Source organism: Lepisosteus platostomus, chromosome 15, assembly GCF_059453375.1.
Source record: "Lepisosteus platostomus isolate fLepPlt1 chromosome 15, fLepPlt1.hap1, whole genome shotgun sequence".
Taxonomy (NCBI): domain Eukaryota; kingdom Metazoa; phylum Chordata; class Actinopteri; order Semionotiformes; family Lepisosteidae; genus Lepisosteus; species Lepisosteus platostomus.
In genome coordinates this window covers 18,889,579-18,901,641 of record NC_142625.1, presented here as the reverse complement: position 1 = coordinate 18,901,641, position 12,063 = coordinate 18,889,579, and the positions used below count along the sequence as shown (strand labels likewise).

General features: G+C 35.8%; 1 protein-coding gene across 1 annotated transcript in view; it reads left to right on the top strand.

The window, feature by feature from the left end:
- Positions 1-12,063, top strand: part of sycp2 (synaptonemal complex protein 2) — a 33,251-nt gene that overhangs the window by 14,818 nt on the left and 6,370 nt on the right. The window contains exons 26-38 of the mRNA XM_088608278.1: positions 114-150; positions 1,359-1,441; positions 1,653-1,698; positions 1,797-1,840; positions 2,278-2,335; positions 2,576-2,750; positions 3,398-3,456; positions 3,666-3,824; positions 4,292-4,442; positions 5,244-5,497; positions 6,253-6,438; positions 8,414-8,471; positions 8,741-8,908. Of these exons, the coding sequence (XP_088464404.1) occupies positions 114-150; positions 1,359-1,441; positions 1,653-1,698; positions 1,797-1,840; positions 2,278-2,335; positions 2,576-2,750; positions 3,398-3,456; positions 3,666-3,824; positions 4,292-4,442; positions 5,244-5,497; positions 6,253-6,438; positions 8,414-8,471; positions 8,741-8,908 (1,478 nt within the window). The remainder of the gene's footprint in view (positions 1-113; positions 151-1,358; positions 1,442-1,652; positions 1,699-1,796; positions 1,841-2,277; positions 2,336-2,575; positions 2,751-3,397; positions 3,457-3,665; positions 3,825-4,291; positions 4,443-5,243; positions 5,498-6,252; positions 6,439-8,413; positions 8,472-8,740; positions 8,909-12,063) is intronic.

Genomic DNA, 12,063 nt, shown 5'->3' with positions numbered 1-12,063 from the left:
TGCACATAAGATGAGCATTATTAAATCTGTACATAGTATATTAAGAAAACAATCTTTTTCCGTCTTCTGAAAGAAGTCTTAGTTTAAATATGACATATTATTGTATTTTTTAGATCTCACCTGGAAAAATCTTGGTCATTTTCATTCACAGTAAGTATTGTGAAGTGTGGTATTATTTGTGTATATAAGGGTTCACACATATATACTGTAGGAGTTCTTACCATATCAGCTCTTAAAAACCTTTAAAGCCTTTGCTTTATGTATCATGTTAAATCAACCAACTGACATCCTAAAACTGAGTTGAGAATATACTGAGATATAATTCACAACATTCCTTGGTATACACTGTATGCTGGTAAACTGAATACAACATCATATCATGTGAAAACATGATCCTCATTTTCATCCAGTACAGGTTATTGATTTAACTCATGTCATGTCAGCAGACCAAGTTCAGTGATATAAGTTCCTGCAGCAAAATTTTGACCTCTCCAAAAAAATATTTAATTTTTTTCTTCCTCTCCCTAACAGCTTCCTCAATGCTCCTTTGATCATTTAAAGACCCAGAGTGCCATTTCCTTAAATATCTGAGTAGGGTGTTTTTCCAGTTTTTCACATTCCGTTGATTGCTTTCCGATCTCTGGAGAGCCAGGGTTCCCTGGGACTTGGAGTTATTTAACCTTCAAGCAGGCTCTCCATAGATCCATTTCCTTTCAGCTGAGTCTTTCAGTTTTCTAGTACCAGTTAGCATTATTAACAGTTTTCTTTTACCCTGCTTCTCAGTGTGTTACATGTTTATGTGTTTGTCGGGTAGTTAATTAATGATAAACGAGACTGAAAATTAACTCATTAATGTTTTACACTTGTGGAATTGGAAAAAGACTGCAAAATAATTCAATATTCTCATCCCTTTGTGAGTAGGATTTTTACTTGATATCCAGTGTTTCAATAGGATTTACATATTGTATTTACTCACAGCAGCATTTATTTTAATCCAGATAACGTTAGTTAAGAGTATTTTTTTAGCTTTTAACTATTTTTATTGTTTATCTATGCTCTATTCTTATTAATGTACTGTATCTAAGTTCATGTATTATTCACTATTCATCAGTTTATTTATTGAGCATATGCCATGACTCTTAATATATTTAATATGCCTTAGAATTTATGACAAAGGTCATGTCTGATTTACTGCTGGTAGTGTACCTATCCTGCCATTTATACTGAATACAGTTCTCCTGAACAGCACAATTTCTAAAACATCTGTGAAACGATTCATATCTCTTAAGTAGTTTTTGCAGTGTTCTCTTTGAACTGACCCCTATTTATTGTATTTTTATGAATTGTTTTTCTTATAGGAAAAGGGAATTTTGGAAAGCCCAGGATTAATGAAATCATCTTCTCATTCCAAGCAAACGAAGAAAACTGCAGTGCCCCCTGAGTAATATCTCATTGAAATATCTACCAATCATGTTTGTTTTGATTGCTTCTCTTAAATCATTGCTGACTGTCCCTGTGTTTAATTTTGAAAGATCTTACAACACATAAATGAAACTTAAATTGAGCTTTAATTTTCATGTGTTTTATTGTGACCATGTTTGGAAGTGTTTTTCCTTAAACAATTATGATGTTTTTTTCCAATGTTTTCATAGGGATGACATTTACAGCTTCAGGGATGACTCAATAGTAAAATGTGGGGTAGGAGGTGTCTATTGCTGTTGTTTCTTACTTACATCTAGTTATTGTATCACTAAATGTCATGAGTGGTGTTCATTAAACCTTATTTTAATATTTAGGAAGGAGAGAGAATGCTGCCAAAAAGATCAGAGACAAAGAAAAGGTAAGAGCACATTCCATTACGGAGGTCCTGTTTGACTACTGAGTATCAAGCAGCCCTTCTCTCCTTCATAAACTTCTTTGCATTGAGATCTTTTGATACATCTCAAGATACACCCAGTACACTGTAAAGGAGCAAGGTTTTGAAAAGTTTAATTTGCTAAAATAATGATAGATTTCGAATGAGACATACAACAAAAGCTTTGTATTTAAGACCTTAGAAGATAGTTAAAACACCCTGTAGTGTGAATGTATATTGTTTACATTTGATTTTGAAGATGAATGTCAGTTTTATTTCTTAATTTGAAATGTTTCTATTTGTAACATAATTGCACATATTCACAGGTACGTTGTTTGTTATTGTATTTCAATTTACATTGATACACTGCTATTTATTAACTTCTGAACCTGCTTGTTTTAATAAGAGATTTTTTCTGAAAGGGAAACTGAAGACTCTAGGAACAAATTCTGCCCTCTGGAGAAAAGTAAAGAAAAAAAGGTATAAAAACAATCAAAAACTGATAGTCATAACCAAATGTTCTCAATTCCTGTTCTTAAAATACTAAGGTCTATTTATTTGAATCATGTATGTAGAGGACTCAGGTAATTAAGTCTTAAATAGACCACAGACTTTCCATTACATGCTTTGACCTCTACATTTAGGAATCTGAAATGAAGTAAATGTACACTTTGAAGTGTTGCTTGAAGTGAACTCTCTCTTCATTTAATTTCCTGGTAGCCCAGAGGCTGTCATGTGAAGAAGCACCTGTTCAGTGACACAGACACAGACCGCAGGACAGAAGACAGCCGGACAGACATCAGCTGGCTCAGGGAGTCCAGCAGACGGCCCAAGCCCAAAGTGAAGAACTACAGCAGGCATCCCTGTGTCAAGCCACCCTTAAACCCTCAGACCTGTACGACTCTGCTTATACTGATCATATACAGACTTTAGGACTGTCTCAGATCTAATACCTCGCCTTCCCCGTTTTTGGACAATTCATTAAAACCGCTTTCCTTTTTTAAATGCAGTTAATATTCAATATCAAATTTTGTTAAATTCACTCAGACTGAGCTATTTTTGTCTTTGATTACCCTTTATATTCATTTCTAAATCTTGGGAGACCCTGCTGAAATGGCAGTAGGGTAGTACTTTAAGGACGTGGTGCGATCTGGTCTGTACATCATAGAAATGAAAAACCCAGAAGAGGAAATAAGATATAAACATAGATGGAATGAACATAATCTGTTCAGTGCTTATAAGGTTAAAAGGATATGAGATTGGTGTTTTAAACGCAGTAGGGTATACCTTAGTATTTTTTTCAGAATAAGTTTACAAGATAAACACAGGGACATATCTGGAAATATGTCGGTTTTGCAGTTTAATCATAAAAACATAATGTAGATATTATGTAATTATGTAATAATGTAGTAAAACAATGTAGAAATAAAATTATCCTAAATTTGATTAAAATAAAAATGTATTGTTGATACCTGTATTTTCTAAACAAAAAGACTACAAGTAAAATTAGATAATTTATAACAGACGATTGTTTTTTTGTAGATGAATCTCCTGATTTAACTCCATGTATTAAAAAGCCCTTGAAGGATAAACCCAGGAAGGTAAGAGAATACATTTTGAAATGTCTTAGAATAAACAGGCATCTTCACATTTCTAAGACAAGTTGAACATACAAATGGAAAAGAGTGTGAATCTCAAGTAAGGAATAGATTGATACAAATATATAGACCTACGTTCTTAGTATGCTAGTAGGTCATTTTATGTGAGTGTGAGTAACCTGATGTTTACTGGAGTGTGTTTGTATCTACAGAAGAAAAGTCTAAAGGACACTGTGCAGAATGCACAGATGGTGCCAAACAGGCAGTCTGGAAGACCACAGAGAGCAGCTGCCCAGAATCAAAATTACAAGGATCCTTCTGAATCAGACACCATGAGTGAGTCTCAAGGAGAGGAAGAGGCTGTCAGAAAGGTATCCTGTTCAGTACATAGAATCCAGATGTGAATGCTTTAACAGGACAATTTTTCTGGTAATTGAGGACAAAGCTTGTTGCAGTATTTACCAAAAATGGAAACAGAATAGAGACTCATGGTCTCAATTTAAATGCATGTATCTTTAAATGTTTGGCTGTTGCTTTTATCCAACTTTTGCATACATTTATATAGCTAAGTGATTTTCTAGAACAATTCAGGTAATTGCCTTGTTCAAAGATACAACAGCAGCATCTCACATACTGTAGGATTTGAACCCAAAACCTTTGCTGCAGGAGGCAAGAATCTTACCCACTACTCCACACTATCCTTTATTAGTCCTTGCTCTAGATCTTAAGAATTCAAACAGTATTACTCACCAAATTTAACCCCACTCCAACAGCTCTACAAACTTACTGTAAATTCAAGTACGTGGGATCTTAATCTATTTTCCCAATGTGGTTTCAGCCCATCCAGCAGCAAGTGAACAGAAATATGACAAAGAAAGTAAAGACTGACCCACTGGAGAAGAACATGGGACAGAAAGAGTCCCAGGACACATTGACCCCTTCATTCTCTTCCCTGTCTTCCCCACCTCTGTCCATTGAGAAGATGCGATGTGAGTGTAACACCCTTCAGTGCAACAGGACTGTTTCTATACAGCTTTTACTCTCATTTCACAGTGCTGGAGCATGGGTCAGTCAGTTAATATCTACAGGCATGCCGCATTACTATGATCAACAAGTAACTGACTCTGCACAATGTTCTGATGATTATCACTGTAGCCATCTGTTACATAAGAACAGGATTAAAAAATGAAAGCCTACTGTACATAGATGATGCCTTAGGATAATATCTGAGAGGTCTGTGTTAACTAACTGGGTTTTAAAGTGTAGATGTTTGTGGTAAAGGCCATGTATTGACAAAAGAACAGAATGTCTATCAAATGGCCATCTTGGTTAGTACATAATCTATACTGTTGTTGTATTGTCTCACAAGTATTGTATTGTGTATTGTGATCAACAAGTAACTGACTCTGCTCCTGATGGTTACAGACATGGCAATACATTGTAGTATAAATATAATTAATTGTCTCTCATTTCGTATTGGTTTTGATGGCAGGCTCATGTGTTGAAAATATTGGATTTATGAAAACCTTGTTTACCCTCACATAATTTAATGATTGTTTTAGAATGGTCAAGGTTTGGATCTAGTGAAGAAGTTAGAAGGTATGGTTACTGGGCTCTGCAAAGTCACTCCTGTTGTAAAGAGTGTAGTAGTGTTTGTGTGTGTTCTGCATACTGAACATGGGAGTTTTCTCCAGAAACAGGAAAGCTGGAACACACGTTTATGATTTGTCATGCTGGAGATTTCTTGTAGCTTAATTGTAATTATTTACAATTATGTATTTGTTTTACAGGTGTCGATAAGTCAGTGGACAAGTCAGTGGTATTTACAGGGTCCCCTATTCCCCCTCTTTCTACATGCACATTTACTACTTTATACTCATCGCCTGAGAAGATACCAGAGCCTCACAAAGGAATACACCCCAAACCATTTTATAGGGCAGATAAAAACAGGGAGAAGGCACCACCCCAGCCATTGGTCAAGTCTTTAAACTACACTTATCAGGAACCTGATAATGGCTGGCTGGAATTCAGCACAATCTCAGGGGTATGATTTTGCTTTATTTGGCAGTAAATCGGTAAATGATGTTTTTTTTTAATAGAAGTTCAAGAAAAGTTCAAATTCTAATATATCTGCTACCATGTGTTGATATATTTCCTGGCTGCACACAACTCTGTGCACACCCCAACTTCACCATAGCGACTGCCTCCCTGGTTCATTCCTCGTTAATGAGGGGGGTTGTGACAATGTTGATCTCCAGCTATTGCTATCATTTCCTCAGCCAGGGGAGCTAAAGCCAAAGTATTAAATACACTTTCCCTTTATATCTGTCGGCTTGTTTCATCATTTTTAGAATTTGACTGAACCACTGAATTAATAAGAGACAAAATACCACTATGAAACCTGGAGATTCAGGTGTCGTTATAATCCATTATTCATTTAGTTCATGCAGTCACCTACAGTACATTCAGTTCATTTAAATGCATTCACATATAGTGTTTAAATAGGAACAAGTAAAGGTTTATTCCATGCTGAAAGAAAAGAAACACAGCATTTCAGCTGTGGAGCCTTCTTTGAGTGTGTGCTTGAGCTACTGTTTAATTATTATTACAAAATAGTTGTTTCTCCAAGTAAGTATTGGATGACAGCTCCATATATATGGACTCTTTAAAAATACTGCAAGAGTACAAAGGACATACTTGTGATTTAAAATAAACTTTCATTAAGGTTTAATATTACTTAACTAATGAATGATCTCTGAATATTCACATCTTTCTGTGTACATTTCTTAAACACTATAGCCAGTTTTAGCTGCAGAAGATGATGGACAAAGTGAAGAGGAAGTCACTCAGCCTGCAAGGGAGTGCAGGGACAGTCAAGACCTGCCTATATCTTTTGAAAAGGAGTCCGTCCTCTCAATCAGAACAAATAGCAGATCCTCTGGGAAATCTCTCACTGACAAAGACGCACTGAGTACTGGAATAGATGTATGTATTCAAACAGATACAAAAACCTACAGATATTGCTGGGGAAGAAAAATTAAGTTGAATAATGTTTAGAATTTAGATTTCACATGTATTATCCATTGTTTATAACATTACATACGTTTATTAAAGAACATTGTTTTCAGCTTGCTAAACAGCTAAAACAGGAGTCATTTTTAGCCAAAGAAAACATAGCAAAATGTCATAGTTTGCAAAAATAATTTATGCTCACTCGTAATGGAAAATGGTGTTGCCTTCTAAGGTGTAATTTTCACCTTTTGCTTCTAGGTCTCCAGTCATTTTTAAGTAACACTGGAGGAAGAATGATTTCATCTTTGTGTTTAATTTTAGCTTTAATGGACTTTATAATTTCATAAGAACTCGGATATTTTCCACCCAGATAAACATCAATCTCCTTTCATCTCTTATTAAAAACAGAATGAATTGCTAGCAGTAATGATGCCTTCCAGGCATGTTTCTTTTGTAATGTCATATTCAAACAATGTGGCAATAAGATTCTTAGAAGTTTACACAATGTTCTGATGATTATCACTGTAGCCATCTGTTACATAAGAACAGGATTACAAAATGAAAGCCTACTGTACATAGATGATGCCTTAGGATAATATCTGAGAGGTCTGTGTTAACTAACTGGGTTTTAAAGTGTAGATGTTTGTGGTAAAGGCCATGTATTGACAAAAGAACAGAATGTCTATCAAATGGCCATCTTGGTTAGTACATAATCTATACTGTTGTTGTATTGTCTCACCCATTTCACCCTACTGTTATTATACATTTGTTTCCCATTTCACCATACTGCCATGTAGCATCAGTTGGCATTACAGGTTGTGCTTTGTGTAACAGATGATGGTCTAATGTAGGCATACAGAGCATCCTTTTGTAACTTGTTTGTTTTAAGTCTGAAGCAGCTTTAGGTGTTGATACATTTTACCAAGTTTAATTCAGTCAGTACAACAAATCCCAACACATAGCTTTTATTTTTAGAATAAATGGTGATCTGGCAGATTTGTGTTTTACATGCAAACCCTGTATCGCCATATTTGGATTTTATTTTCACTAGAATGATACCTACACTATTTGCATCATGGAGCATGGACAGTATCACCAAGAAAACAAATATGTAATCAGATAGCCACCCTGGTTTATGTAAGGACCGTTTTTCACTATATTATTGTACTTATGCTAGAAAGAGACCTTCAAAAAGTAGTTTTTGAAGAAGTGCAGTTAGCTGGAAGAACTGCATTTGTTACAAATATAATGCATGAGCTTAGTGGGAAACATTTTGCTTTTGCCCAAGACAGAATAATTCAGTGTTAAAATAGTTCATACAGTAGTGTTTCTAGGGTGTTCAACTATTTTTGACTTGTTAGAAGAAAAATAAGTGGTATGCCCATCCACTGATAAACAAATAAATAAAGATACAGCCCCTCCTCCCCCAGGATGCACTTTTTGTTTTTTTACAAAAGTAAAAGCTCCAAACTCCAAAAAGGTGTAGTACTGTCCGATACATATCTGATGTTTGATACTTAGTGCTCAGTGAAAAAAACTAAAACTACGTTAAACAGATATGTCTTATGTTTACTGATGCTCTGGTTTCCTCCAACAGTCCCTTCCAAAGTAAATATTAATAGATCCTGCCTTGGGCCCCTTGCCTGCCAGGATACGCACCTGTGACTCTGCATTTGATTTGTAAGAGATTCGAAGACAGATGGATGTTTATCTATCACTGTAGCCAGATTTCTTGAACATCCATTCTTTCAGGTGTTATTGTTCATAGTGCCTTCTGCATTGTTTAATTGTTTAATTTTACAGGACAGTAAGAAGCCAGTTTCTCAATGTTTCTTAGATTTATAGGCAAAAATACATATTGCATCTAAAATGTATGGTTTAATAAATTCATAACAAATATACAGGTGTTAAAATGATTAATTTACTCAAATTTTTTGTTTTGTTACAGAATAAATCTTGTTCACCAAGACTTCAAAACAGTGCGCAAGTGAAAGTTCTTATGTCAGGTAAAACCATCCAGTTCATTGCATGATTGAATCAACATATGTATAGCAAGAATTGAGCTTAACTGAATTTCAAGTCTGCTCTAGTGTTCACTTCTATGTGGTTAGTGTTTCTTCAGTGACTGCTTACCTAATGTGAAATGTATTTCTTCCTAAAGGGACATTAGTCCTTAATTTGTGCTCAGACCTGCCAGGTTGTGTTAATATCTTTGGCTACACACAAAACTGCTGGTGCCAAGTCCGACAGTTTTGTTTTCTTGTCCCATTCGCAGGCCCTTCAGTGACCCCCTGTGCTACCCTGAAGCGACTTCGTGCAAACCAGAGCACAAGCGGCTCTGAGGAGGAGGATGAAGAAGAAACCAGACGGAAGGAGCCGGAAATCAAGATAAGGCCCACAAAGCTCTTCAAATCAGCGGATGCAGACCACTGGGCTCAGAATGGTATGTTGCAGAAAAATGTTTTTAAATGGAAAAAGAAAACAGAACCCTCCCTCCTGTATCACTGAAGAAACATATTGCTGGGAAAGGGTTATACATTTAACAGAATATTTCCAAGAGGCCTGAAGAACAGTGACCATTTTTAACAAGAGTATTTTCCTGGAAAGAGGGAAAAAAATAGAAATGCAGATATGTCTTTTTTTCCCAGAAACCAGTTATACAGTTAAGTATATATGACAGCCAAACCTCTAGAGCCTGAATTACTGTGGGCTTTCTGGTCAGAAACCTTTCTGCTCAGTTGATACACACCTGTTTAAAGTACTTTCTCACAAAAATCATAAGCACTGACTTCATTCTCTGTCAATAAGATGAATTACAAGAGACCTGGTATAAAATAAAAGCATGATATAATTTTTTATCTGAGTTAGAAACACTTTTTATATAGATTGCTGCAAATGTTAAAACAGTGTACTGTTTTACTGTACAAAAGATGTATACAGTATACTTTTATTTGAAGACTACTAGCAGGACCCCCTGCTATATTTCTTTCTTGTTTGAGTCATTCTTCAAAGAAAACCCCATTACTCTCTCCTTTAAAACAGTGGTCTCTCTATATGACCTAAATTCACCAGTAGAGGGTGTCTGTGAATAAGGATTAGTTGTGATAGCACACTTGTCTTAAGACATAGGCAGATAGGCAGACACATAGTTCTGTATGCATAGCACAATGGCCCATGGGTCTAGAGCTTACCCTGATTTCCATGGTGTTAAGCAAACAGAGAGCACATGACCCTACTCTCCCTCTGGACAGGATACCAGGCCAATGCAGAGCTACCCCAGCAAGCACTAGTCCACATCCATACAGCTGGGTGGATTGGTGCAATCAAAGTACCGTGCTCAAGATACAACAGCAGAATTTACAACAGACACTTGAACCTTCATCCCACCAGTGAAGAGTGCAGACATTTACCCATGATGCTACACTGTCCCCCCTTAATGCAAGGCCAAAAATAATTACCATCTGAAGGGAAATGGTTGTAATCGGTAAAAATATAAAATACATTAGATTTTGGCTTCATTTAGTGTGGCCAGATAAAACAAGCAATGAAACAGCTGTAAATGATATGACATCACATATAACTAAAATACATCAGTTTTTAAGAAGTGGAGAGATTTCTAAGGCCTCATTTGTTTGTGTTTTGGAAACTTAATGCAAAACTATTATGAATTAAACATTTTTTATTATTTGTCCACTTATTTGTGAATTCAGTTCATTAGAATACAAAGTGAATTGTAATAATTACTGTTCTGCGGTTGCACACAGGTCAGATGTAGGGCTCAGCCAGCTAAAAGTAAAAGAACTGGAAGCTTAAAAATGTGTGTCGAAGCAACACTTCATTTATGTTTATCACTGTAATAGTTTGTAAAGAAGAAAAAGTTGTACGTGGTCAAAATCCTGTAAGAAGATCATAACATTCAATATACTGTACTTTCCCTGTATCTCTCCTGTATAACTATTCAAATAATATGCAGACATTAAATAATATATATGAAAATATTTGTTTTTCAATCAGCAGTGTGAAGATGTGAAGGCCAAAATCCTAGTATTAGTATGTCTTATGTGAAATGCTTGTTATTTTTGCACCAGTATGAAAAGAGCTTTCTATACTGGCATATGAGTGGGTGTGTATTCAAAAAGGCTTATAAAACAGGACAGTTTCGCCCTGGAGGTATTTTTTAATCATAAGCAAGTATGACTCCAAGAACACCAAAAAATTAGCATCCTTCATGGACTGTATAAGTGGTAAATTTGTCACTAAAAAAATCTTTACAAAGGGACAAATACAAACTGTATTTAGGATTATGAATTTCAAGGAGCTTTGTAAAAGTGTACTTTAATATGTCATGGAAGTACATGAAACTGCTTTTGTGCCACAGATTATTCAACACATCTAAGGAATAATTTGTTACTTGGAACTTTAAAAGATGATATTTTCTAGAGACCTTTTCAAAACTCTACCCAAACCTTCAGTAATATTATTAGTGATGTGTCAATTTTGCTAGTCCTGGGTTGTGTTTCAACTTGGAACACCTTTTATGCAGAGTTTACATATTCTCTGTGTCCAAGTTGTTTTCTCCTGGTGCATGGGCATCCTCCCTGGCTAGATTAACAGATGTTTCCAAGTTGTGTTTGTGTGTGATCTGTGATAGACTAGTGTCCCGTGCACACTGTAGTCCCATCTTCACCTCTACGCCTCCAGGCTAGACTCTTGGTTGCCATGACTTTACCGGGATACTTTTATTAATATAAGAACAGTTACTTACAAAGAGGAGGCCATCCATCCAATCTTGACCATTTGTCAGTTTGTAGCCAACTGATGCAAGGATCTCATCCAGACATTTCTAGAAAGAAGCCAGGTTATACGCTTCAAAAACACAATAAGGTAGTTTAATCCAAATCTCTACACCCCTTTAAGTAAAGAAGAGCCCCCTGTTCTTGATTTTAATCTTGATGTGCTTGATCATCCACTTCCACTTCCATTTCCACTTGTTTCCACTTTACCCTTAATTTCAGATAATGGATGGACAGGTGGGGTGGAAACCTGTTCATATTCAGCTCCATATTTAATCTGACATTTTTAAAGTACAACTAATTTTTCCATTAAGTTTATTGATCTATTGTAAATATTGCTAAAATACCAGTCTATTAAGTCCTTATTTTCAAGTTGCTGACTTCATGTTGTACAACTAATTGTAATGGCATTAATACCAATTAAATTGTAATCTTCTATAAATTTTCCCATTGATATACACTTTAAGATGTACATTCACAGACAAAAACCTTGTTACCAAATATACATTTTTTCTAAAGTTACTATAGAGGGACTTTGACAGCACTAGCCCTTCTTCTCTTATAGTGCTCACCGACAGCATGCCCTTCTTTCTCCATTTTAAGTGCCCTTCCATATTCTCTCAAGGTCCCTCTCTATTTCTCATCCTGTGCTACTCTTCACCCAACTGATCCTGTTTGACCAGGGAAGCCTCTCTTTAACAGAAACTGGCATCCCTGACACACAGCAGCTGTAGTTCACCTTTTCCTTCACTTTCTCCATCCCTTCTTTCATCCTTTCCCTCCTCATCTGCTACAGCTCTTAAGA